The sequence below is a fragment of the Teleopsis dalmanni genome, chromosome 2, assembly GCF_002237135.1.
Source record: "Teleopsis dalmanni isolate 2A chromosome 2, ASM223713v2, whole genome shotgun sequence".
NCBI lineage: Eukaryota > Metazoa > Arthropoda > Insecta > Diptera > Diopsidae > Teleopsis > Teleopsis dalmanni.
The window spans coordinates 4,794,406-4,821,219 of NC_051847.1; the positions used below are offsets into that span (position 1 = coordinate 4,794,406).

The 26,814-nt window shown below is 30.1% G+C and overlaps 5 protein-coding genes across 5 annotated transcripts; all 5 read right to left on the reverse strand.

Annotated features, from left to right (window-relative positions):
* LOC119685919 (nose resistant to fluoxetine protein 6-like) lies at positions 1-4,329 on the reverse strand. Its single transcript, XM_038100327.1, has 12 exons — positions 4,208-4,329; positions 3,816-4,108; positions 3,590-3,752; positions 3,394-3,537; positions 2,950-3,325; positions 1,288-1,453; positions 1,156-1,235; positions 985-1,098; positions 586-914; positions 372-514; positions 181-297; positions 1-123 (listed from the first exon to the last, which is right to left on the reverse strand). The coding sequence occupies exons 1-12, from the start codon at positions 4,287-4,289 to the stop codon at positions 97-99; spliced, it is 2,034 nt and encodes a 677-aa protein (XP_037956255.1). The 5' UTR covers positions 4,290-4,329; the 3' UTR covers positions 1-96.
* Positions 4,330-8,771: 4,442 nt separating this feature from the next.
* LOC119686233 (nose resistant to fluoxetine protein 6-like) lies at positions 8,772-13,098 on the reverse strand. The gene is made up of 12 exons (XM_038100755.1): positions 12,977-13,098; positions 12,585-12,877; positions 12,359-12,521; positions 12,163-12,306; positions 11,719-12,094; positions 10,059-10,224; positions 9,927-10,006; positions 9,756-9,869; positions 9,357-9,685; positions 9,143-9,285; positions 8,952-9,068; positions 8,772-8,894 (listed from the first exon to the last, which is right to left on the reverse strand). The coding sequence occupies exons 1-12, from the start codon at positions 13,056-13,058 to the stop codon at positions 8,868-8,870; spliced, it is 2,034 nt and encodes a 677-aa protein (XP_037956683.1). The 5' UTR covers positions 13,059-13,098; the 3' UTR covers positions 8,772-8,867.
* A 4,331-nt stretch (positions 13,099-17,429) lies between these two features.
* LOC119684262 lies at positions 17,430-18,578 on the reverse strand. Its single transcript, XM_038098264.1, has 5 exons — positions 18,574-18,578; positions 18,033-18,361; positions 17,826-17,968; positions 17,647-17,763; positions 17,430-17,592 (listed from the first exon to the last, which is right to left on the reverse strand). The coding sequence occupies exons 1-5, from the start codon at positions 18,576-18,578 to the stop codon at positions 17,566-17,568; spliced, it is 621 nt and encodes a 206-aa protein (XP_037954192.1). The 3' UTR covers positions 17,430-17,565.
* A 1-nt stretch (position 18,579) lies between these two features.
* On the reverse strand, positions 18,580-20,554 carry LOC119685518 (nose resistant to fluoxetine protein 6-like). Its single transcript, XM_038099817.1, has 7 exons — positions 20,472-20,554; positions 20,080-20,372; positions 19,854-20,016; positions 19,658-19,801; positions 19,223-19,589; positions 18,879-19,044; positions 18,580-18,822 (listed from the first exon to the last, which is right to left on the reverse strand). Exons 1-7 carry the CDS (start codon positions 20,551-20,553, stop codon positions 18,721-18,723), a joined length of 1,317 nt encoding a protein of 438 aa, XP_037955745.1. The 5' UTR covers position 20,554; the 3' UTR covers positions 18,580-18,720.
* Positions 20,555-22,092: 1,538 nt separating this feature from the next.
* On the reverse strand, positions 22,093-26,504 carry LOC119685517 (nose resistant to fluoxetine protein 6-like). Its single transcript, XM_038099816.1, has 12 exons — positions 26,400-26,504; positions 26,048-26,340; positions 25,823-25,988; positions 25,620-25,763; positions 25,161-25,539; positions 24,878-25,043; positions 23,296-23,375; positions 23,095-23,208; positions 22,670-23,004; positions 22,467-22,609; positions 22,294-22,408; positions 22,093-22,223 (listed from the first exon to the last, which is right to left on the reverse strand). The coding sequence occupies exons 1-12, from the start codon at positions 26,470-26,472 to the stop codon at positions 22,171-22,173; spliced, it is 2,061 nt and encodes a 686-aa protein (XP_037955744.1). The 5' UTR covers positions 26,473-26,504; the 3' UTR covers positions 22,093-22,170.
* Between the last annotated feature and the right edge of the window lie 310 nt (positions 26,505-26,814).

Consider the following 26,814-nt stretch of genomic DNA (forward strand, 5'->3'; position numbering starts at 1 on the left):
TGAATTTTAATTTTATTTAAAAAAAATAGGAAAGTTATACTATGAAAATAACTAATTATTAAGTTTTCTCTACTTCAACGTAGTACTCCTTTTTATTCACTTGGATTTCGATTTTTCTGTTATCTTTAAAGTAAAGGAAATCACTTAATAGTCATTTTCACTCTAAACTTCATCACTTACCTTCGGAGTGGTTCCAATGAAACTATTAACTATTTCAGCGATTGGATATTCAAAAACTATTGCTACAATCGTAGCAACCATATTACTGATTGAAATTGTTAGAAAAAAGTAAAGTGGCTATAAGAAAAAATAACACTAAAAGTTAAAAAATAAAAATAATCAAAAAAAAATGAAATGTTCCATAGTCATACAATAGTCAAATTGTTAACATCAGCGGGCTGTTTGTGAAGGCTCATAATAATGCGTAGAACTGCGATATGCCACAAGTATACTGGATATGATATCCTAGCATTCTTCAGCATTGAGTTTGATGATAATATATTTCGGATGAATCCTTAAAAGAAGTCAAAATACAGAAAAATGTATTCACCTTTAAAGTTTAAAGTTATAAGCTGATCTACATACCACCCAATTTCATACTAAAAGCCAAAATCACTATACAACCGAAGAAGAAGATTATGTTTGTGTTAAACACCGCCATTAAAATGCTTATAGTATAATTTTCGGAATTGTAGTTAATATTTAAAAATCCATAAAACATCATAAAACTGATCCAACAGCCGAGTTCATATTTGAAAACTCCTTTATAAGACCGACGTTTGATATTGGCTTTTAGTTTCAGATATATTTCAGCCGTTATTATACTAAGTAGGCAGATGTCTATTTTTGTTAGAGGGGTCATGCCTATATTTTCAATATCATTTGCTTTGGTCATAAACATAATCTGATAATATCTGTATCAAAAATGATTAAAAATTATTATTAAAAAACAAAAACAAAATGTTATTGAACCATCATACATACAACATAAGGAATCCAGCGTGATATTGAATTTTATATATAATCAATAAAATCGCAGGGTAGAGTAGAGAAAAAAGAAACAAGATACCATATATGAGCTTCTTAAAATGTGGTTTTCTAAAATTGAAATATAATTAATCTCAATTCTATTGGAATAGTCAGTGAATTATTAACTTCGCAATAATAATTAAGACAATGAGGAAAATTATAAATATTTGCATATCGGCGGCCAGATACCAAGTGATTGGCATTGTCTGTAATAAAAAGGCAGATAATATAAAAATCTCGTATTTGACCAATGCTTACACTATCAATCAACGACCAGTTATTAATGAATAACAAATTTTTCCACCAATTAATACGCGCAAACTTATGATCTTGACCAGTGAGATGTTTCCAAATTGGAGAATCTATTTGATTTCCATAAAATGAGGCATTGTATAGAATTATTAATGCATATCCCGGTACAAGTCTGTAAAATTGGAGATATGTAAAATAATTAAATATTTCTTTTAACTGGTTTATGAGATGTTTTTGCAAACTTAAAAATATAATTGGAGATTCGAAAAACGCAATTTCAGAAATTAGTAGGCAGAAATTTACTTCGGGAAGGGCAGATTTCAGATTTCATGCTAGATCGGCCACAGTTTTATTTACGAATTATGTTATGATGCATAAACAACGTATAGACATATGTATACATACAGTCCCTCCGAATGTAATGCAGTTTCTTACGGGGCATGGCTGCTTCCGTGAATACTTATACCGGTTCAGGCTTGCAAGTAATCCGTACTGCCAGTTTTGTCCAGATAAAATTGAGAGCTCCGTTCATATAATTAGAGACTGTATAAGATTCGTAGATACTAGACAAAATCTAGAGACTATAATTGGGGAAGCCAGCCCTCCTACTGTAGTAATGCAGATTTTGGCAAGCATTGAAGAATGGAGCCTCTACAAGAGCATAATATCTAGAACAATAAACACTGTTAGAGCGGACGCAATACTTAGTACACAATCGGAGTGAAAGCACGCTAAGTACTCTTCTAACCTGCCCTGTGAAGGAATACCTTAATTGGTCGTATTGGGATTTACAGGAGTTTGAGCTGAGAATGTAGGGGACTTTTTAGTCCGTAGGCATGTATGACTTAATGGGGTCGTGCATGAATCGGGCATGCAAATGGTACGGGCCATTTGTATCTTTGGAAGATTTTTCCCTCAGGTTCGATACAAAAAAAAAAAAAAAAATCCCCCCGAATGATTTCGGGAAAGAGTTCAGCCCATCGTGCTGGCCTTGGGTAAGTGAATATAACTGAACACATTTAATTTCAAGTCAAAATTTTACTCTAGCAAAATGAAGAATATTCTGCTCGAAACATAAATCGTGTTTGTGAAGAAGTCATTTTGGAATAGTTACATATTAAGGATAGCATGAATTTTTTTTTTCTGAAAAGTATCAACATTTTTATATCCAAAATTTTACTTTCTATTATATTCTTCTATATTCTATACTTCTATGAAGTAAACATACAACTGTGGCAACAAATGTTTCTTACTGAGTTATTTTTTCACCTTATTCTACTCTGATAGAAAAGGTTTACTTTTACTTTAAAAATTTTGATTAAATAGAATTTTTCCACAGGTTGGTGAAGTTAGTTTTATGTCTACTATTTATCATAATCCTTTTTAAACGCTCAAGTCGTCGAAAACGTATAAATTTATATGATAATCAGTGGAACTATTTATGAGCTGAGTCGCACCAAATTTTTTGAACACTTGGAATAAAAAATGATAAAAACTTTATTCACTGTTTAACCATATTATTGTATTGAAGGGTGATAAAATATCCTCCATTTTCCAAGAAAATATGATCTCATCTTTAAAAGAAAATAAAAAAATACATGTTTGCCTAGTTAGGGTAATAATTCTGTGAGTATGAAAATGTTTTAGAAATTGCAAATGTTTTCTTACCTTAAATAGCGATAAATTAGAAATTTCCAAAATACACCGACACAACTTCTCCAACTACTTTTTGGAGTTATAGGGCTCTTCTTCTCAAAACTTATTTTTAATAAAAATGTGCTCATTAAGAAAAACATGCCATTAACTATTCTGCCACAGTTAGCCGAAAATGAAGTAAAATTATTTAATTGATACGTTTCGAAAAAAATTTCATTTGTACTGCCCCTAGTTATTAGACCCATAACAATATGCGCATGAATAACCAAGGTATTAAACACCGTTCTAATACCATTTAAAAAATTCAAGTCATCATCTGTACCCCTAGTATTGCTATGGAGTTTAAGGTAGTTTCTTTTAAGTGAGAAGGCAGTTAACAGTCTGTCCTCTAAAATAATTTTGTAAATAAAATATAATGAACTTATAAACTGATCGATATTTTTTTATGAACCTTACTTTTTGTTATAAATTTAGTCGTAAAAAATGCATTTCCGTTGTCTTGAGTTGCACTGAACTTCAAGTAGTAATCATAACCAGTGGAAAAAATGCAGAGACATACAATAGATGCCAGGATTATTAGAAAAATAAAATGGGCGGTGTCTGAAATGAGTGAACTATTAACGTAATGAGGATATTGTAATAATAGTATTACCCCATAATTGTTCTTTGCTACTGTCTATACAATATTCAATATTGGAGCGCAGCTTTAACTCGTACTTATGCTGATATTCATGGTTTAGACACTTGTTAATTAATTCATCGTAAGCTTTGCGATATTCCAAATTATCATGAACTAGAGCGTAATGATCTACAATCTATTGTTCAAGAAGAAATTTGATTCTGATTTGTTGAATTATCATAGACTTTTGAAAATGTACCTCCTGGTGTTGAGCTGAACCAACGTAAAACTCATTAAATTCCTGTTCATCCAAATTGTTTGCTAAGTCCTTGCATCGTTTTATGCAAGTACCAATGAAAAGAATATCATGTCGGAAACGATGTCTAGGTAAAGACGAATATTTTTCTATGATTCTCCAATTTTCTGATGTCGTATTAGGTACAACTTCAACATAAGATAGACAATATATTCCATTGCCATCAGGGTTGTGATAGAGGCAGGTATCGTAATCATCTAGTTTGAGTATTGATGGCATTTTCAAATATTCTGTCACTAAAAATTAATTCATTATAGATTATAACTTCTCAGCAGACATTTACATTTTTGTAATTTAGTCCTGACTTAAGGATGCATATTTGCAATTGGACTTACTATTAGTTTCCTCGTGGCCTTTGCTGGAAAGAAATAATAAAAAAAATGTTAGCCCAAATAAAATCCGATATGCGGCGATCATGTTTCTTATATAATTGATCCGTCTGATGATTTTAGTTAAACTGAATTGAAGTTTTGATTCTTATTGTATATAAGTTCTAAGCTATTTAATAATGAACATAAGAATATACTGAAGTTAAATTCAATTAACAAATGATTAAATATTTTTTGTCGACATCAAAGGTAATTATTGTCTACTTCATAGGTCATTTTAATATATATAAAAATTAAAATTAATTGATCTATTCATAATCTATATTGGAAAGATTATAAAATTGGTTTAATTTACATAAAAAGTTTATTTTTTAGTTGAACCAATAATAAAGAGTAAATAACTACATTCAAATTATTGGTTTAAAAAAATGACAAATTACAAATTAGTTCCAAAGAAAATCACTGAAAAACTTAGATAAAAAAAATAATGAATTTGTTCAAAGTCCTTGTGCAGAAATATTGAGCACAACTATGAACCCTAGGTCTTATTCAACTAAATAACATATATTTTTTTCAAGATGTGCTCAGCTTTCGATTGCTCACGAAATTAAATAGGTCTTCAACTTACCACAGAATATAAGTATTGGAGTTTTGTTAATTTTTTTTCAGTTTTATTTCTTTTCTTATTTTGTTTGTCATCGAACTGTGATTTAAACCCCATTTCATAAGTCATAAATCGATGTCAATGGGCTCAACATTTTGCAAGCTTATAAACCAGGAAACTAAGAAACGTATAACACAAGACAGAACGCTAGATTTTGTGAATGAAATGGGGTAGCACCAAGACTGTAGTCAGATTAGCCTGTATATTCTGGATTGTAATGACCACGGTTATAAAGTGGGATCAAAGAGAGACTAGTTTGTACCTCTGCTTTTGGCAACTGACACAACTGACACATTAATTGATAACTTAACTTTAAGTTGATTGTGTCTACATAATGGGTTTTTGTGATCAAGCTGCTTGTACGTGATATTCTGAATAGCATCCTCGACATGAGTAACGAAGTTGCATTTAACATACAGATCAATACATTGGCAAGCTGTTTCAGTCTATCAGGAAGATATATGCCCATGCCATTAATATGAACTCGCACTAAAAAGCCTTGAAGGATCTCCCATGATCGCGCAGTTAGAAAGAAAAAACAGCTTTGATATTTTATTTATTGACTTATGTATAATACAGACTGTTATAATTCTCTATTAAAATTATGTTATATGCAGTGAGGATAATATTGGCATTACCAAAATAAATATGAATGTACTCGTGAAGCAGAATAAGGTACAGATGAACTTGTTTGAGATAGCCGAAGAAATTAAGACATCTTATTAAAAATTGTTAAAAGATTGTTGGTGCCTTTAAAGATTTATTTGAAAGCTATGTGGTTATCAAGATATTTGTAAGAAATATAAGTTATTCCATATATATGAAAAAATGTATCGAAACAAAACTAATTATCACTGAGAATCATTTATAATGGGACAGTTACGAATAGATAATTTCAGGTGCGTTTCTGCAAAAATGATTTAACCTCGGATAACATCTACATCTTGTCAGGCATTATGCATATATATATTTTGTAGATTTGCACTAATATATATGTTTTATCCAGAAGGGACATCGATGCGAATGGAATGGTACAAAACCCGGGCTTGGGAAAACACTGAAACAAAGCCGGGCTGTATATTCTTCCATTAATATATTTATTCCCTATCTCAATGTACGATCTAAAAGATGGAATATGGATAGAAAAAATAAATATGATTATATTAATGTATACATATATATATAATTTTTTTTTTTTTTAATTTGAAACATTAACAGTAACTAGTCAAATATGGTCAGTGGAAGGAACAGCTGTTTGCATTTAGGAAATTGAGATTTAAAATAACAATATATTCAAAATAATATTATTATGTTATTACCAGCAGTTCAAATGGTTTAATACGTAGTCGTCATCTTGTATGCAGCTGGAGTCTTGCATGACAAGAACCAGCTTAATTAGATATTTCCACAGTTATAGTAGATACATTGAGATCGCGGTGAAGGTTGCTGTTTCGAGTGTACGTTTCGAGTGAAAACTTTGAATTACATCTATATTACTTTACTTTACCCCAAAGCCGTGCGCCATACATCCAAACAGACTTAAGTATTTGCTTGAATTTCTATCTGCAAGCCATTGTAGATTCTTCAGTTTTATTTCTAGTTCATCTCTTTTAATTTTAATATGTTCCTTCCACTTAAGCTTGGCGTCTAATGTCATTCCAAGATATTTTACTGTGTTTGAGTATACAATCTTTTTGCCAAATATGGTAATTACTAATCCCGATGTTATTTTGTTCGGGAATTTTATGTGTGTTGATTTAGTGTTCACACTTTGTGATTTTCCATTTTTTTGTCTAATCGGCACTTTTATTTACGGCATTTTGTAGCTGCATCATTGATTCAGCTTTGGTATTTGCAACAGAAAAGATTGCAGTATCATCAGCAGAAGTAGCAATAATTGAGTTCTCTGGCGTAGGAATATTGGAAGTGTCTAGTAGGTACAATACCGGACCAAGTATGCTTCATTGTTGGACGCCTGCTTTTATAGGTTTTAGTCATTCACTCAAGTATGACTCTGAGATGTCACAACAGCCAGTTGGAAGGATAACTCTTATTTTTTAATGAGTCCAACATGTTAGACTTTATCGAACGGTTTAGATACATCAGGGAACATGGTAGAGTAAACTTGTTTATCTCTAAAGTATTTTTCAATTGTAATTGTAATCCTATGAATCTGTTGAATTGTAGAGTGGTTAGTTTTACCCAAATTGATGAGTTGGTAGAAGATTTGGCCTTTCTATGATATGTTTTATTCGTTTCCAAAGTAACACATCAATCATTCATAACATTCAAAGTTTTAATATATGCAGACAATATAATGTGAAATACAAATACTATAAACTTATATATATAAAGAAAGACTACTGTAATTGTAATTGGAATTTAAAAGTCAACTCAATTTAAGAAATCGGTATTCAAGAAAGGATGTAGACAGGCAAACAAAGAAAAAGGTAGTTCAGTGGCGTAGAAACAACAGTACTTAATAATTAGGGTGTTTAAGCAATTCGTACTTTAATCCATTAAATTTCATTATCAACAAAACACTTATGTGAACCCTGCATTAACTCACATAACTTTTTCTGAGAGTTCCTGTTGAAAGTCACTGTATAAAAATTCTGGGTATGAAAATGAAGTAGGCCATATAAGTGTCTCATTATCTTCGTCGAGGTGTACTGGAAATTCTTCTAACGGCAGGAATTTGGGTTGTAACAATTCTTTTGTTATAGGTTTACCCTTTGATTGGTCGTCAAATTTAATAGATAATTGATATTATATCGGTGCTTGTAACGATAGTAAGTATAAGAAATAACACACACAACAACTGTGTAATTCAAAACTTTATGATAACATGCGAGTCACCTCATTAACGCGAGTCTTATAGCACATTCACACTGTCTCATCTAATGTTGATTTACCATATAAAAATCTCTCATATAAATGAGTTCATTATCAATAAATTAGCTAATTAAAAGCCCGAGTTTAATGTGTCAAGTATGGTCGACTTACATGCAAAATTTCATTCATTTTAAGTGATGGAAGCAAGAATATCGTTTTGATGTATAATAGCAAGCGATAAGACAAAAATGTCGAATGCAATTTTGCAAATTTAAAATATGTGTCATATGTTTTATACATAAAATGTACACAAACAACAGTTGAGCTGTAAACAAAGGCACTGAGGAAGTAAGTATTTAATGAAATCTTTATTTTCATTAATTGAATATGTAATTGATATATAAAATGTATATAAATGATTTAATATATCAATTATATATTTAATTTTTATATGTGGTATGGTATTAAGTGAAGTTTATAAAAATTCTATTAACTGCATAACTGAGCTTATTAAACTTATACCATTATTACTCATTAATATAAATGAGCAAGTGCCTAAATGAGACAGTGTAAATGTATTATTAAAAGCAATTTAGCTGCTCTTAAAATTCCATCAAATTTTTATTTAAATACATTTGAAAGAAGTTTATTTAAAGTGTTTTTACCTTTAATTCAATGTTAATTATAGTAAGAATATTTGCTATTAAGCACAACGCATATATCTTGAATGTAGTTCTAAAGTTCAAGTGACAATCAACCTTAAAGGTAGTATTAATTATTAAATGGAAACATGTTAAAAATGAATTCAAAGTTGATCTGTTTTATGGCTTCAAAAAGATGTTGACAAATGTTTTAGGAAATAAATATAGTATACAATGTTTGCCTAACTATCTAAAGTCTGATAAAATCTGATATGTATTGGTGAACTCTCTAAAGTATTCTTTATAAATTTTTATTTCATAAAGTATAAATTATATTACATAAATGTTTAAATTAAAAAAACACAAACAAGCTATTACCTTGTGTACAAATACATTTTAAATAAAAAGAAAGTCTTTTCTATTTGGGGGTTGAATTTTAATTTTATTTAAAAAAAATAGGAAAGTTATACTATGAAAATAACTAATTATTAAGTTTTCTCTACTTCAACGTAGTACTCCTTTTTATTCACTTGGATTTCGATTTTTCTGTTATCTTTAAAGTAAAGGAAATCACTTAATAGTCATTTTCACTCTAAACTTCATCACTTACCTTCGGAGTGGTTCCAATGAAACTATTAACTATTTCAGCGATTGGATATTCAAAAACTATTGCTACAATCGTAGCAACCATATTACTGATTGAAATTGTTAGAAAAAAGTAAAGTGGCTATAAGAAAAAATAACACTAAAAGTTAAAAAATAAAAATAATCAAAAAAAAATGAAATGTTCCATAGTCATACAATAGTCAAATTGTTAACATCAGCGGGCTGTTTGTGAAGGCTCATAATAATGCGTAGAACTGCGATATGCCACAAGTATACTGGATATGATATCCTAGCATTCTTCAGCATTGAGTTTGATGATAATATATTTCGGATGAATCCTTAAAAGAAGTCAAAATACAGAAAAATGTATTCACCTTTAAAGTTTAAAGTTATAAGCTGATCTACATACCACCCAATTTCATACTAAAAGCCAAAATCACTATACAACCGAAGAAGAAGATTATGTTTGTGTTAAACACCGCCATTAAAATGCTTATAGTATAATTTTCGGAATTGTAGTTAATATTTAAAAATCCATAAAACATCATAAAACTGATCCAACAGCCGAGTTCATATTTGAAAACTCCTTTATAAGACCGACGTTTGATATTGGCTTTTAGTTTCAGATATATTTCAGCCGTTATTATACTAAGTAGGCAGATGTCTATTTTTGTTAGAGGGGTCATGCCTATATTTTCAATATCATTTGCTTTGGTTATAAACATAATCTGATAATATCTGTATCAAAAATTATTAAAAATTATTACTAAAAAACAAAAACAAAATGTTATTGAACCATCATACATACAACATAAGTAATCCAGCGTGATATTGAATTTTATATATAATCAATAAAATCGCAGGGTAGAGTAGAGAAAAAAGAAACAAGATACCATATATGAGCTTCTTAAAATGTGGTTTTCTAAAATTGAAATATAATTAATCTCAATTCTATTGGAATAGTCAGTGAATTATTAACTTCGCAATAATAATTAAGACAATGAGGAAAATTATAAATATTTGCATATCGACGGCCAGATACCAAGTGATTAGCATTGTCTGTAATAAAAAGGCAGATAATATAAAAATCTCGTATTTGACCAATGCTTACACTATCAATCAACGACCAGTTATTAATGAATAACAAATTTTTCCACCAATTAATACGCGCAAACTTATGATCTTGACCAGTGAGATGTTTCCAAATTGGAGAATCTATTTGATTTCCATAAAATGAGGCATTGTATAGAATTATTAATGCATATCCCGGTACAAGTCTGTAAAATTGGAGATATGTAAAATAATTAAATATTTCTTTTAACTGGTTTATGAGATGTTTTTGCAAACTTAAAAATATAATTGGAGATTCGAAAAACGCAATTTCAGAAATTAGTAGGCAGAAATTTACTTCGGGAAGGGCAGATTTCAGATTTCATGCTAGATCGGCCACAGTTTTATTTACGAATTATGTTATGATGCATAAACAACGAATAGACATATGTATACATACAGTCCCTCCGAATGTAATGCAGTTTCTTACGGGGCATGGCTGCTTCCGTGAATACTTATACCGGTTCAGGCTTGCAAGTAATCCGTACTGCCAGTTTTGTCCAGATAAAATTGAGAGCTCCGTTCATATAATTAGAGACTGTATAAGATTCGTAGATACTAGACAAAATCTAGAGACTATAATTGGGGAAGCCAGCCCTCCTACTGTAGTAATGCAGATTTTGGCAAGCATTGAAGAATGGAGCCTCTACAAGAGCATTATATCCAGAACAATAAACACTGTTAGAGCGGACGAAATACTTAGTACACAATCGGAGTGAAAGCACGCTAAGTACTCTTCTAACCTGCCCTGTGAAGGAATACCTTAATTGGTCGTATTGGGATTTACAGGAGTTTGAGCTGAGAATGTAGGGGACTTTTTAGTCCGTAGGCATGTATGACTTAATGGGGTCGTGTATGAATCGGGCATGCAAATGGTACGGGCCATTTGTATCTTTGGAAGATTTTTCCCTAAGGTTCGATACAAAAAAAAAAAAAAATCCCCCCGAATGATTTCGGGAAAGAGTTCAGCCCATCGTGCTGGCCTTGGGTAAGTGAATATAACTGAACACATTTAATTTCAAGTCAAAATTTTACTCTAGCAAAATGAAGAATATTCTGCTCGAAACACAAATCGTGTTTGTGAAGAAGTCATTTTGGAATAGTTACATATTAAGGATAGCATGAATTTTTTTTTTCTGAAAAGTATCAACATTTTTATATCCAAAATTTTACTTTCTATTATATTCTTCTATATTCTATACTTCTATGAAGTAAACATACAACTGTGGCAACAAATGTTTCTTACTGAGTTATTTTTTCACCTTATTCTACTCTGATAGAAAAGGTTTACTTTTACTTTAAAAATTTTGATTAAATAGAATTTTTCCACAGGTTGGTGAAGTTAGTTTTATGTCTACTATTTATCATAATCCTTTTTAAACGCTCAAGTCGTCGAAAACGTATAAATTTATATGATAATCAGTGGAACTATTTATGAGCTGAGTCGCACCAAATTTTTTGAACACTTGGAATAAAAAATGATAAAAACTTTATTCACTGTTTAACCATATTATTGTATTGAAGGGTGATAAAATATCCTCCATTTTCCAAGAAAATATGATCTCATCTTTAAAAGAAAATAAAAAAATACATGTTTGCCTAGTTAGGGTAATAATTCTGTGAGTATGAAAATGTTTTAGAAATTGCAAATGTTTTCTTACCTTAAATAGCGATAAATTAGAAATTTCCAAAATACACCGACACAACTTCTCCAACTACTTTTTGGAGTTATAGGGCTCTTCTTCTCAAAATTTATTTTTAATAAAAATGTGCTCATTATGAAAAACATGCCATTAACTACTCTGCCACAGTTAGCCGAAAGTGAAGTAAAATTATTTAATTGATACGTTTCCAAAAAAATTTCATTTGTACTGCCCCTATTTATTAGACACATAACAACATGCGTATGAATAACCAAGGTATTAAACACCGTTCTAATACCATTTAAAAAATTCAAGTCATCATCTGTACCCCTAGTATTGCTATGGAGTTTAAGGTAGTTTCTTTTAAGTGAGAAGGCAGTTAACAGTCTGTCCTCTAAAATAATTTTGTAAATAAAATATAATGAACTTATAAACTGATCGATATTTTTTTATGAACCTTACTTTTTGTTATAAATTTAGTCGTAAAAAATGCATTTCCGTTGTCTTGAGTTGCACTGAACTTCAAGTAGTAATCATAACCAGTGGAAAAAATGCAGAGACATACAATAGATGCCAGGATTATTAGAAAAATAAAATGGGCGGTGTCTGAAATGAGTGAACTATTAACGTAATGAGGATATTGTAATAATAGTATTACCCCATAATTGTTCTTTACTACTGTCTATACAATATTCAATATTGGAGCGCAGCTTTAACTCGTACTTATGCTGATATTCATGGTTTAGACACTTGTTAATTAATTCATCGTAAGCTTTGCGATATTCCAAATTATCATGAACTAGAGCGTAATGATCTACAATCTATTGTTCAAGAAGAAATTTGATTCTGATTTGTTGAATTATCATAGACTTTTGAAAATGTACCTCCTGGTGTTGAGCTGAACCAACGTAAAACTCATTAAATTCCTGTTCATCCAAATTGTTTGCTAAGTCCTTGCATCGTTTTATGCAAGTACCAATGAAAAGAATATCATGTCGGAAACGATGTCTAGGTAAAGACGAATATTTTTCTATGATTCTCCAATTTTCTGATGTCGTATTAGGTACAACTTCAACATAAGATAGACAATATATTCCATTGCCATCAGGGTTGTGATAGAGGCAGGTATCGTAATCATCTAGTTTGAGTATTGATGGCATTTTCAAATATTCTGTCACTAAAAATTAATTCATTATAGATTATAACTTCTCAGCAGACATTTACATTTTTGTAATTTAGTCCTGACTTAAGGATGCATATTTGCAATTGGACTTACTATTAGTTTCCTCGTGGCCTTTGCTGGAAAGAAATAATAAAAAAAATGTTAGCCCAAATAAAATCCGATATGCGGCGATCATGTTTCTTATATAATTGATCCGTCTGATGATTTTAGTTAAACTGAATTGAAGTTTTGATTCTTATTGTATATAAGTTCTAAGCTATTTAATAATGAACATAAGAATATACTGAAGTTAAATTCAATTAACAAATGATTAAATATTTTTTGTCGACATCAAAGGTAATTATTGTCTACTTCATAGGTCATTTTAATATATATAAAAATTAAAATTAATTGATCTATTCATAATCTATATTGGAAAGATTATAAAATTGGTTTAATTTACATAAAAAGTTTATTTTTTAGTTGAACCAATAATAAAGAGTAAATAACTACATTCAAATTATTGGTTTAAAAAAATGACAAATTACAAATTAGTTCCAAAGAAAATCACTGAAAAACTTAGATAAAAAAATGATGAATTTGTTCAAAGTTCTTGTGTAGAAATACTGAGTACAACTATGAATCCTAGGTCTTATTCAACTTAATAACATATATTTTTTTCAAGATGTGCTCAGCTTTCGATTGCTCACGAAATTAAATAGGTCTTCAACTTACCACAGAATATAAGTATTGGAGTTTTGTTAATTTTTTTTCAGTTTTATTTCTTTTCTTATTTTGTTTGTCATCGAACTGTGATTTAAACCCCATTTCATAAGTCATAAATCGATGTCAATGGGCTCAACATTTTGCAAGCTTATAAACCAGGAAACTAAGAAACGTATAACACAAGACAGAACGCTAGATTTTGTGAATGAAATGGGGTAGCACCAAGACTGTAGTCAGATTAGCCTGTATATTCTGGATTGTAATGACCACGGTTATAAAGTGGGATCAAAGAGAGACTAGTTTGTACCTCTGCTTTTGGCAACTGACACAACTGACACATTAATTGATAACTTAACTTTAAGTTGATTGTGTCTACATAATGGGTTTTTGTGATCAAGCTGCTTGTACGTGATATTCTGAATAGCATCCTCGACATGAGTAACGAAGTTGCATTTAACATACAGATCAATACATTGGCAAGCTGTTTCAGTCTATCAGAAAGATATATGCCCATGCCATTAATATGAACTCGCACTAAAAAGCCTTGAAGGATCTCCCATGATCGCGCAGTTAGAAAGAAAAAACAGCTTTGATATTTTATTTATTGACTTATGTATAATACAGACTGTTATAATTCTCTATTAAAATTATGTTATATGCAGTGAGGATAATATTGGCATTACCAAAATAAATATGAATGTACTCGTGAAGCAGAATAAGGTACAGATGAACTTGTTTGAGATAGCCGAAGAAATTAAGACATCTTATTAAAAATTGTTAAAAGATTGTTGGTGCCTTTAAAGATTTATTTGAAAGCTATGTGGTTATCAAGATATTTGTAAGAAATATAAGTTATTCCATATATATGAAAAAATGTATCGAAACAAAACTAATTATCACTGAGAATCATTTATAATGGGACAGTTACGAATAGATAATTTCAGGTGCGTTTCTGCAAAAATGATTTAACCTCGGATAACATCTACATCTTGTCAGGCATTATGCATATATATATTTTGTAGATTTGCACTAATATATATGTTTTATCCAGAAGGGACATCGATGCGAATGGAATGGTACAAAACCCGGGCTTGGGAAAACACTGAAACAAAGCCGGGCTGTATATTCTTCCATTAATATATTTATTCCCTATCTCAATGTACGATCTAAAAGATGGAATATGGATAGAAAAAATAAATATGATTATATTAATGTATACATATATATATAATTTTTTTTTTTTTTAATTTGAAACATTAACAGTAACTAGTCAAATATGGTCAGTGGAAGGAACAGCTGTTTGCATTTAGGAAATTGAGATTTAAAATAACAATATATTCAAAATAATATTATTATGTTATTACCAGCAGTTCAAATGGTTTAATACGTAGTCGTCATCTTGTATGCAGCTGGAGTCTTGCATGACAAGAACCAGCTTAATTAGATATTTCCACAGTTATAGTAGATACATACATTGAGATCGCGGTGAAGGTTGCTGTTTCGAGTGTACGTTTCGAGTGAAAACTTTGAATTACATCTATATTACTTTACTTTACCCCAAAGCCGTGCGCCATACATCCAAACAGACTTAAGTATTTGCTTGAATTTCTATCTGCAAGCCATTGTAGATTCTTCAGTTTTATTTCTAGTTCATCTCTTTTAATTTTAATATGTTCCTTCCACTTAAGCTTGGCGTCTAATGTCATTCCAAGATATTTTACTGTGTTTGAGTATACAATCTTTTTGCCAAATATGGTAATTACTAATCCCGATGTTATTTTGTTCGGGAATTTTATGTGTGTTGATTTAGTGTTCACACTTTGTGATTTTCCATTTTTTTGTCTAATCGGCACTTTTATTTACGGCATTTTGTAGCTGCATCATTGATTCAGCTTTGGTATTTGCAACAGAAAAGATTGCAGTATCATCAGCAGAAGTAGCAATAATTGAGTTCTCTGGCGTAGGAATATTGGAAGTGTCTAGTAGGTACAATACCGGACCAAGTATGCTTCATTGTTGGACGCCTGCTTTTATAGGTTTTAGTCATTCACTCAAGTATGACTCTGAGATGTCACAACAGCCAGTTGGAAGGATAACTCTTATTTTTTAATGAGTCCAACATGTTAGACTTTATCGAACGGTTTAGATACATCAGGGAACATGGTAGAGTAAACTTGTTTATCTCTAAAGTATTTTTCAATTGTAATTGTAATCCTATGAATCTGTTGAATTGTAGAGTGGTTAGTTTTACCCAAATTGATGAGTTGGTAGAAGATTTGGCCTTTCTATGATATGTTTTATTCGTTTCCAAAGTAACACATCAATCATTCATAACATTCAAAGTTTTAATATATGCAGACAATATAATGTGAAATACAAATACTATAAACTTATACATATAAAGAAAGACTACTGTAATTGTAATTGGAATTTAAAAGTCAACTCAATTTAAGAAATCGGTATTCAAGAAAGGATGTAGACAGGCAAACAAAGAAAAAGGTAGTTCAGTGGCGTAGAAACAACAGTACTTAATAATTAGGGTGTTTAAGCAATTCGTACTTTAATCCATTAAATTTCATTATCAACAAAACACTTATGTGAACCCGCGCTTTGTCTTGATAAAAAACACTTTTTTCTTCCGTAAACCGTGTTGTTTAATTATTTTTTCGTTTTGCCTTTTTTAAGATAATCAATCAATAAAATTCTTTTTGCACTCCACAAAACCTTACGTTATAACATTTTTTTAACAATCTTTCTGACTTCTCCTGTTCTTGTTTCAATTAAGGATCGTGATGGCAGATCCAGATCTTATCCATGAGAAATTTATTTTCGATTCAGTTTTTGCTGAATAGTCAACGAATGCGTACTAACTTTTCAAATACCTTTCGAATCTTCACACTTAAGTTTCTTTTAAAATATGGACTATGGTACGAATAGTGTCGTAGACTTTCTCAATGATTTCTGGTGTTGTTGGGCTTTTTGGATGCACATTTCGAAATAAAGGAACGGATCGTTTTAACACATTCAACACTTTTGTATGAATATTTGATACTGGTAAACCTTCTGTAACAAATAATTTTATAACTGCACTATATTTGAATTTTTCCATTGTGACAAAATCACAGATACGTCAGCTTTAAATGGCTTATAAAAAAAGACTGAATTGTTAGATCGAAATAAACATCTGATTGTGTTCAGATGAAAGATGATATGTCACAATGGCGTTTTAATTTTGATTCTTCTACTGGTTAATAGTATTCGCTTTTAAAACTTTTCAGTCAACCTATATTTTTTAGATGTTGCTAAGTGAAGTCACAATAACCTCAGCAGTTTGCCCGATTTTTCTCTCTGATCAAAATCGACATGTAATGCTAAAGCATGTTGGTCAACCATACGATAATAACTTTTTTATCAGAGACAAAAGTTTTATATCAGTTTTTAGTAGGTCTGTGTCAACTAAGATGGTACGATCACGCTCGAAGCCAGCCATCCACATTTTTACTTGCTTGTTAGGGTGAAAACTCGTAGTAAATTTCATCTTATACTTTTTAAATTTACAATGGCATTTATTTTTTAATTATAAATGTTATATTTTATTTAACATTTGAATAAAATACTTTTCGAAAACACTCAAAATACGATAAGTGAAAAAAATTATAGGGTGCAGGAACTTTCAATCATCCTATGTATATAAAGTTCAAATCTACAAAGAAACTTTATCGTATTCACCATTATTTATTTAAAACTTGTGATTAATTACTTAAGTTAGAGATTATATGAAATAAATATATACATGTAACATATATATAAGTTGTTATTTTCAGTAATAGAAAGTAACTTTTTTTTATAAGTTTTAGGATTATATTTTATGGCTTTGAAAGGAAGTCTCCGAAAAACCAAATAACATTAATAATGCAATTTGGTTGGCTAATTAGTTGCATTTGGTCCCGATATGTTCATCCATGATAATAACTTATTTATTTCGATTTCAAGTTTTTTGTTGCCTTCAAAACAAAAATTACTTTATAGTCATTTTTATTACAAACTTCACCACTCACCTTTGGCGGTATTCCTATGAAACTATGAAAAATTTCAGCAATTGGATATTCAAAAACTAAAGTTGTAATGACAGCAACTATATTAGTTAATGAATTTACTAAAAAGGAGTAAAGAAACTATAAGAAAACACAATAAGTTAAAAATAATAATAATAATAAAATTAAGTTTGTTTCCATACTAAAGTCAAGAAGTTTATATATATGGGCTGTCTTTGATAGTTCATAACTATACGCATAACTACTACATGCCATAAGTAGGCTGGATATGATAACCTGGCCTTTGTTTGCATGTAATTTGATGATAAAATATTTCTGATAAATCCTTAAAAGAAATCAAAATATATAAAAATGTATAAATCTATAACGTATAAAGTTGATCTACTAACCACCCAGTTTCATGCTAAAAGCTAACATCACCATAGGCCAGAATAAGAAGATTTTATATTGACTAGTCATCAATTTTAAAAGTCTCATTGTGTAGTTATCGGAATTGTAATCAATATGTAGAAGTATATAAGATATCATAAAACAGATCCAACAACCGAGCACGTATTTGAATACTCTTTTGTAAAACTGACCTTTATTATTGACTTTTAGTTTTAAATATATATCCGCGGATATTATGCCAAGTAGACCGATGTCAATTTTTGTTAAAGCGGATATGACTATTTTTAAAAAAATTTTACCGTCAACTATAAATCCAAGCTGATAACGTCTGCATATATATAAATATATATATTGTATATTGTACATAGTATGTTGTATATATGTGGTTATATAGTTATATTAATGGATTGTATATGATATTATATATAAGACTTGGAAGTGAATAAAATAACTTTCTCTTTGGCAGTTATTTGATACATAATATTTTGATTAATTATATATTAGTAATGTTTATCAAATAAGAAAATATTCAATACATACAACATGGGAAAGCCCGTATAATATTCACACTTATATTTAATCGATAAAACTGCGGGCAGCAGTAGAGAGGCAACGAACAAGATACTATAAATGAGCTTTTTCAGATATGGCTTTCTGAAATTGAAATATAATTAACGCGCAATGCTATTAAAATAATTGAATTATTAACTTTGCAATAACAATTAAAACAATGAGGAAAACAATAAACAGTTGCATATCGGCGCCCAGATACCAGGTTGTGGTTAACGTCTGTAATACAAAAAATTTGATAAAAAATGGAAATCTTACAATGGACTAAACCTTACAGTATCATTAATCGTCAAATTATTAATAAATAATAAATTTTTCCACCAATTAATACGTGCAAATTTATTGTCTCTACCAGCAACATGTTTCCAGGTAGGAGAATCTATTTGATTTCCATAAAATGACGCATTGTATAGAATTATTAATGCATATCCCGGTAGTAGTCTGCAAGCAAAGATATTAAATCATTGGAGGATCTAACTTACCAACATATATAATTGTCAACAGATGGACTTATTACAAATACTTATTTGCAAAAGCCTTACTTTTATTTGCAATGCGCCTTGTATTTTTGTGCTCAAATATGTGCACAAAAGAAAGTCCTCACATATGCGTTTCTTACCTTAAATAGCGATAAATTAGAAATTTCCAAAATACACCAACACAACTTCTCCAACTACTTTTTGGAGTTATAGGGCTCTTCTTCTCAAAACTTATTTTTAATAAAAATGTGCTCATTAAGAAAAACATTCCATTAACTACTCCACCGTTAGCCGAAAATAAATTATTTAATTGATACGTTTCGAAAAAAATTTCATTTGTACTGCCCCTAGTTATTAGACCCATAACAACATGCGCATGAATAACCACGGTATTAAACACCGTTCTAATACCATTTAAAAAATTCAAGTCATCATCTGTACCCCTAGTATTGCTATGGAGTTTAAGGTAGTTTCTTTTAAGTGAGAAGGCAGTTAACAGTCTGTCCTCTAAAATAATTTTGTAAATAAAATATAATGAACTTATAAACTGATCAATATTTTTTTATGAACCTTACGTTTTGTTATAAATTTAGTCGTAAAAAATGCATTTCCGTTGTCTTCAGTTGCACTGAACTTCAAGTAGTAATCATAACCAGTGGAAAAAATGCAGAGACATACAATAGATGCCAGGATTATTAGAAAAATAAAATGGGCGGTGTCTGAAATGAGTGAACTATTAACGTAATGAGGATATTGTAATAATAGTATTACCCCATAATTGTTCTTTGCTACTGTCTATACAATATTCAATATTGGAGCGCAGCTTTAACTCGTACTTATGCTGATATTCATGGTTTAGACACTTGTTAATTAATTCATCGTAAGCTTTGCGATATTCCAAATTATCATGAACTAGAGCGTAATGATCTACAATCTATTGTTCAAGAAGAAATTTGATTCTGTTTTATTGAATTATCATAGACTTTTGAAAATATACCTCCTGGTGTTGAGCTGAACCAACGTAAAACTCATTAAATTCCTGTTCATCCAAATTGTTTGCTAAGTCCTTGCATCGTTTTATGCAAGTACCAATGAAAAGAATATCATGTCGGAAACGATGTCTAGGTAAAGACGAATATTTTTCTATGATTCTCCAATTTTCTGATGTCGTATTAGGTACAACTTCAACATAAGATAGACAATATATTCCATTGCCATCAGGGTTGTGATAGAGGCAGGTATCGTAATCATCTAGTTTGAGTATTGATGGCATTTTCACATATTCTGTCACTAAAAATTAATTCATTATAGATTATAACTTCTCAGTAGACATTTACATTTTTGTAATTTAGTCCTGACTTAAGATTTCATATTTGCAATTGGACTTACTATTAGTTTCCTCGTAGCCTTTGGTGGAAAGAAATAATAAAAAAAATATCAGTCCAAATAAAATCCGATATGCGGTATTCATGTTTCTTAAATGATGAACGTATCTATTGGCTTCATGAAAACATTTGAATTTTCAATGATATCTTTTATAAGTTTATAAACAAACTAAAAATTACTTATTTATTTTTTCTGTTATAATTAAGATATTAAACGTAATTTAATAACCAATTAAATTTAGATAAAAAATAATTCTACATAATAAATAATTAATTGATATTAGTTGTATAATAAAGGTTATTAGTTTAATAAGGAGATAATTATATGCGTATATATAATTTTAAGATAATTTTAATAATTATTCTATGAGTGTTAGAAAGAGATTTAGCACCTTATATGCATATACGTATTAGCTGTTATATTATATTAAACCTCTACTAACTAGGGGATATAAATAAACCATTTTTTGAAAGTGTGTGGAATATGGAAATTTCAAATTATGAAGTTAATTCCATCTCATCTTATCAAAATTATTTACTAATAAATTTTTGTATATTTCTGTTTTATAACTGCTTGAAAAAAAGTCGTGGACTCTATAAAGTATATACATATATTTTTGATCAGCTTCATGAGTTGGGTTCACTTAGCATGAAGCATGTTTGTCTGTTTCAGATCAAACTAGACTTTCAGTTTTTGAGCAATTTGAATATTCCTTGGCACACCTAGTTTTTGAGAAACGCCTTTATCATTTGGACCACTATATCCTATAGCAGCATTTTATATTACTCTGTAACTAAAAACCTAATACATGTTATAATCATATAAGGAAACATACAAAATTGTTACATATCGGTTCAGATTTAATATATTTGCCAAAGAAGCAGAAGCAAATTTTTTATTCGTATACTTCAAATTTGGACCTTAACCATAGTTTATAAAATTGAACCCTTGTTAAATTGGGTTAATCGGCTAAGATTTAGGTATCGTTCGCATATATACCGATGCGAAAACATGTTAATTTTTCAATGTATTGGATTTTAATATAGAACTTATGCTTCTGCTATAGAAGAGAATATTCCTGGCAAGAATGATATTGATCGGTTCAGATTTGGATATAATTGCCTTTCGAACTGGTACTGCAATTTCATCTTATTCATATTATTGTTATTGACTTAACTTATGTTGTTTTGACTTAATAATAAAAAGATAAGTTCAGTTACTACCAAAATTAAGATATCTTAAAGGCTTTCTATTGATTCCTGTATATAAGATATATAACCTTTGCCAACGTCTTTATTTGCTTTTTACATAATTCCATAATTTTTATTGATTTCATATCATATATTAAGTAATATGGGTTCTTCATAAAGATTTGTTCACAAACACTGTTTACATTTATATATTCTCTGCGGTACACGTCTTCTAAAACTTACTCCCGTCATACAACTGACTTATTTGTTTCAGTTACAAACTGCTTTTTATAATATTTAAGAGGCTTAGATAATCCGAGGTTTTATATAGGAACTTTTAATCCTCTTAATTGTAAATAAAAACATTTAATAATATGTACATCATAACACAAGAAAATGTAGTTTTATTTTTTAAGAAAATTGGTAGCCTTAAATGCAAAATATGTTTGCCATAATAAAAATCTATTAGAATATTGTATATTTTCTTTAAAACATAGATTTAACTCATTGTATTAATCTTGATGACTTGTAACCGGACTCTTGTTATTTCTTCTGCCAAAGTTATCTGATTGAAATAAAATATTTTTAATTGCAAATGAAGAACAATGTCTGAGATATGTGATCTTCTTATATACCTTTACTTTTCCGACATAGGCAATTAACTATTTCTGTGCTAGGATATTCTACAAAAATTGTCATAAAAAATGCAATCAAATTTGTTATTAAAAGTGAAAGTATGACAAAATAGACCTAGAATGAAAAAAAAAATTATTTATAATAATGTTTCTGAGTTTCTTCTTTAACTTACCAAAATGGGTGTATTTAAGTACATGGGTTGACGGTAATAGCTGAGTAGTAGGTGCAGAGCAAGAACGTGCCACAAAAATGCTTGATAAGATATATTAGCCAAAGGTTGCAAAATCGATGAGGAAAGCAAATCATATAATATACCTTTTAAAACATATATTTTCTGTACTATATTTCTTCAAAAAATGTAAAAAAATGTTTTACCTCCTAGCTTATAGCAAGTACTAATTAAAATCAGACAGCAAAACAAAGCCCATACGTTTTTATATAGACCCGCATACAAACCCAACCACAAAGAGGATTTGTTCGTTAAATTAACACCCACAAATGGAAATGAAATGAGAGTTATGAACAGTGTCAACCAACAAAGTTCAGTCCACCAAACACCGCGATAAGATTTACTCTGCATATGGTTCTGAAGTTTCATATAGATCTCTGCTGTAATAATACCTAATATATATGCGCCCAAGTGAGTGTAGAATGGTATATGGATTTCGTAGAAAGTTTTTACACCTTTGAAGAACATGTAACGATATATTCTAGTAAAGTTAATTAATTATTAAAAACATTATTATTATTTTAAAACATATATTAGCACAAAGTATTATTTTAAAAGATGGACTACTTACTCAGGGTTTATGCGCATAATGGGATCAATGTTTTTGTGGTAGACTATAAAGGCAGGTATTGCTATTGCGGAGATGAGCAGCAAAGTGTAAATAATTTTTTTCATTTTTGGATATCTAAAGTATAATAAATTTATATATCGCGGGCATGTGTGGACCCGAAATGTTTAATCTTAAACTTTATAGATTAATCATAATATTTACCTGGCATTGAAAATTAGCACAAAGAGAAATATTGCAAATAATTGAGTATCTGCTGATATATACCAGGAGTGCTGAGTGCACTGTAATTAAAAAGTACATATAGAATAATTATTTAAATTACACATAATTAATTAAAAAAAAAAATTATTATTACTTTATTGTAATGTTAATTACTAGTTGAATTACCATGCATTATACATAATGCCACATATTGCTAGAAGAATACTTAGAATATAACATATATTTTTTGATAAGACTAATAGACCAATGCACTTGCCCTTCTTCAAAATTCAGTGCTGTTGGAATCAAAACTAGTAACTTTTTTTTTGTTTTACGATTATATTATCAACATAAATGTGTCTTTACTATTATTAAAAATAATTATTAATTATTAATAATACCAAGGTTTTATACTAAGCAATATGAAGGTGAAAAAAAAAATTATTATCGTACATATGTACTTGTACATATAAAATAATATGTTATAAGATGCTTAGAAACAGAATACATACGAAATGTTGTCTCCCACTGGAGCGGAACACTGCGATTTATAATAGCAGATTTTTTGTGTTGTTATCAGACCCTAACTTAACAGAAAACATCCAACCTTCGAACAAAGACCAAACTGCCAGCAATTGAGGACATCTTATTTCGTCCCGTCCCAGATTAAAATGAATATGACTAAAGGTGTCAACTGCCTTTAAGGAGCCTTGATATTCTGGTTTTGGAATTTAAAATTTTATATAAGACAGTTTTAGATTGAAAGACACTTTGGATTTTGCTGACCAGCGCGATTTTAGTTAATTCGCCTTTAGAGCAGGCATGTAGAGTGGAATATAAAGGGAGACTACGCTCTAATTTACTGATGGTTTTTTGTCTTATCTCTGTCAAAGATCAGATCAGATAGTGTTAATTTCCAATGCGTGAAAATAGTAGTTCTCCTATCAATGAACTGTGACGTCGTTGCTTCAGTGACGAAGCTAGGAAAGTGTTTCTACAGAAAAAATTCGAGAATGTCTTTACGACCAATTCCAAAGGAACTATCGAATATTTTTACAATGCCTGCTTCAAGCCTTGTGAAACTTACCTGTTTCACAAGATACAACAAGATAGTTCTTTGAATGCAAATAAATGATACAGTAGGTAAAAAGAATATTACAATTAGAACAATTTTCTATAGTGTGTAATAAAAAATGAATTGAATAATTGTTTAATAATATCATTAGTGACTATTCACGTCTCAAGTTTACTAATTGCTGTTTAGTAACTGTTTTACTATAGATACCAGTATATCAGTATATCACAAGCATTTAAAATGTTTATTTTTTGAAATAAAGTAGATTTAGTCCGAACAAAAACAGAAAATAGAAATGCAAAATATGCATTATATGTCTTGTAGTCCGGATCTACCACTGATTTGAGAATCCGGATAATGTGTTAAGAGTTTGTCTGCTCGATAATCTAGTGAAATAAATTATATGTATGGCATTAATTTATATTAATGCAAGAATACAAAATACAAATATAGTTAATGTATCGTTAATGTATTTAAATATACACTTGATAAATTTTAGATACTTACACTTTTGTCCATTGTCAGATTGTTGACGAAAAAAATATTTTTCCACCAGTTCTGACGGCAAAAAATGCGTTCTGCTTCCGTTAGATGGCGCCAGAATGGACCGTTGTGAAGACGTGGCATCAATGTAGCATTGAAAAGTAAAACAAGCGCCAATGTGGGAACTAAGCTACAAAATAAATTTGTAAAGAGTGCATTTTCTATATAAATCATACGTAGGTCAATATATAATATATATTTTTTTGTTAGTAATTTATAATAAACAATGCTTTTCCTTTTAATTTACCGTAAATATCGATATATGAAGATTTTGAAGTATGCTTTAACACACTCTTTGAAACCGCTATTAGGTGTTATAGGATTCCTTTTATTGAAGAGTAGTGTTAAAAGAAATGAGCTCATGATGAAGAAAATTTGCACTATTACAGCAGTATAGTTTTCAAGGAAAGATGTTTTTTCGTAATGTATAAAATTTTCCACAAATTCTGTATTGGAAACCTGTACACTCATAAAATATCCAGCAGTGTGACCAAATATTATGACAAACTCCGGTATTACGCGAGCAAAGTTCAGAAACTTCAAGTCGTTTGCAGTCTTTCCAGTTGGGCTTGCAGTGAGTCGTTTGAAATTGCGACACACTGAGAATGAAGTTAGATATCGCTGAGCTAATATTTGATAAAAGAAATTGTATGGTTTAGAATTAATATTTAAAACCGTTTAAAAATGTGTATTGTAAATTAGTTACCAGTAGAAGTGAGTTCGGTTTCGTAAAAGAACTGCTGCTTTTCAGTCGCAGCTTTTGCCTTCAACTGAGAGTCGTAAATTGTGCTCATTACACTGAAAAGAGCAATGCTTAGAAATATAAAGTATAGTGTATAATCCAGTGCATCTAATTAAACCGTAACAATATTAATTATACGTGCTTTAATAATTGTGTATTTTAATCACCTTTATCTATTGCCTCATCGCTGCTCTGACAATATTCAATGTTTGTTTTTATTTGCAGTTGGTATTTCTGTTGGAATTCGTAGTTCAAACAGACGTTTAAGATAACCTCATATTGCTGTCGTTCCTTAGTCGAACGTATGTGCACATTGTCGTAATACTCCTTGAGCTATAGGACAAATAGATTATTTTTTAGGTGTTTCTATTACTAACTTAAGTTGCACTCACAGCTGCGTCGTCAGTTGGGCCACTGTTGAAAACTTGCCGTTGAGATATATTAAAGCCGTGCCATACACTTTCACAGCGTTCTACACAAACGCCCATAAAGAGCCGGTCGTGTCGATATCTTTGCATGAAGTCTACAGAAAAATGTTCAACCCTTTGCCATGCCTTGGAAAATGGATCCGGTACTATTTCTGCATAAACTACGCAGTAAGTTTTCGTTGGCTTATTTGAATAATGTAGGCAGGCGTCGTAGTCATCCAATTGATAGAGCGGCGGCATTTGCAAATACTCCGACACTGTATTGTGTTTTTAGGATTACAAGAGTGAATACATTCAGTTTTGTATATTTACTTACTATTAAATGGATATTGACTTTTGGCATTTCTTAAACAAACAAAGCAAAAAAAGAGAGTTAATAAGCATTTCATCTCGAATACTTAACCACTGTTACTATGTTTAATCGAATCAAATATTTAAGAGCTACTAAAATACTTTTTAGCGATTCGTGTTTATTTATTAAAATTTTATTTTGGTTACTTTTGATCAATTAAATTGAATTTGCAGCGTAAATATCAATCTTATTTACTCTACGTTTGGCTGTTTCTGTTAATTTTATGTTAGATGAGTAAAAATCTTAACTAGTTTTAAGACTCGAAATTGCACCGCTGCAATGATTTTTCTAATTCAGATTATTTTCGTTTCAATAACAACTTCTAATAATTTAAATAGATATTAAGTCTTTTGAACCGCGTCATTTAACTCTAATTTTA

What these genes read in the sequence shown, in the direction of transcription:
- LOC119685517 (XM_038099816.1), bottom strand. Translation starts at nt 26,472, where the DNA reads ATGAAATGCTTATTAACTCTCTTTTTTTGCTTTGTTTGTTTAAGAAAT. An exon ending in CGATGAGGCAATAGATAAAG is followed by an intron (nt 25,764 to 25,822) that starts GTGATTAAAATA and finishes CGGTTTAATTAG; the next exon opens with ATGCACTGGATTATACACTA. An exon ending in GTGCTAATTTTCAATGCCAG is followed by an intron (nt 23,209 to 23,295) that starts GTAAATATTATG and finishes ATTATACTTTAG; the next exon opens with ATATCCAAAAATGAAAAAAA.
- LOC119685919 (XM_038100327.1), bottom strand. Translation starts at nt 4,289, where the DNA reads ATGATCGCCGCATATCGGATTTTATTTGGGCTAACATTTTTTTTATTA. An exon ending in AGGCCACGAGGAAACTAATA is followed by an intron (nt 4,109 to 4,207) that starts GTAAGTCCAATT and finishes ATTAATTTTTAG; the next exon opens with TGACAGAATATTTGAAAATG. An exon ending in TAGCAAAGAACAATTATGGG is followed by an intron (nt 3,538 to 3,589) that starts GTAATACTATTA and finishes CACTCATTTCAG; the next exon opens with ACACCGCCCATTTTATTTTT.
- LOC119685518 (XM_038099817.1), bottom strand. Translation starts at nt 20,553, where the DNA reads ATGAATACCGCATATCGGATTTTATTTGGACTGATATTTTTTTTATTA. An exon ending in AGGCTACGAGGAAACTAATA is followed by an intron (nt 20,373 to 20,471) that starts GTAAGTCCAATT and finishes ATTAATTTTTAG; the next exon opens with TGACAGAATATGTGAAAATG. An exon ending in GTTCAGCTCAACACCAGGAG is followed by an intron (nt 20,017 to 20,079) that starts GTATATTTTCAA and finishes CTTGAACAATAG; the next exon opens with ATTGTAGATCATTACGCTCT.
- LOC119684262 (XM_038098264.1), bottom strand. An exon ending in TTTTAGCATGAAACTGGGTG is followed by an intron (nt 17,969 to 18,032) that starts GTTAGTAGATCA and finishes ATTTCTTTTAAG; the next exon opens with GATTTATCAGAAATATTTTA. An exon ending in TCATAGGAATACCGCCAAAG is followed by an intron (nt 17,593 to 17,646) that starts GTGAGTGGTGAA and finishes TTTGTTTTGAAG; the next exon opens with GCAACAAAAAACTTGAAATC.
- LOC119686233 (XM_038100755.1), bottom strand. Translation starts at nt 13,058, where the DNA reads ATGATCGCCGCATATCGGATTTTATTTGGGCTAACATTTTTTTTATTA. An exon ending in GTTCAGCTCAACACCAGGAG is followed by an intron (nt 12,522 to 12,584) that starts GTACATTTTCAA and finishes CTTGAACAATAG; the next exon opens with ATTGTAGATCATTACGCTCT. An exon ending in ACTGGTCGTTGATTGATAGT is followed by an intron (nt 10,007 to 10,058) that starts GTAAGCATTGGT and finishes TTTTTATTACAG; the next exon opens with ACAATGCTAATCACTTGGTA.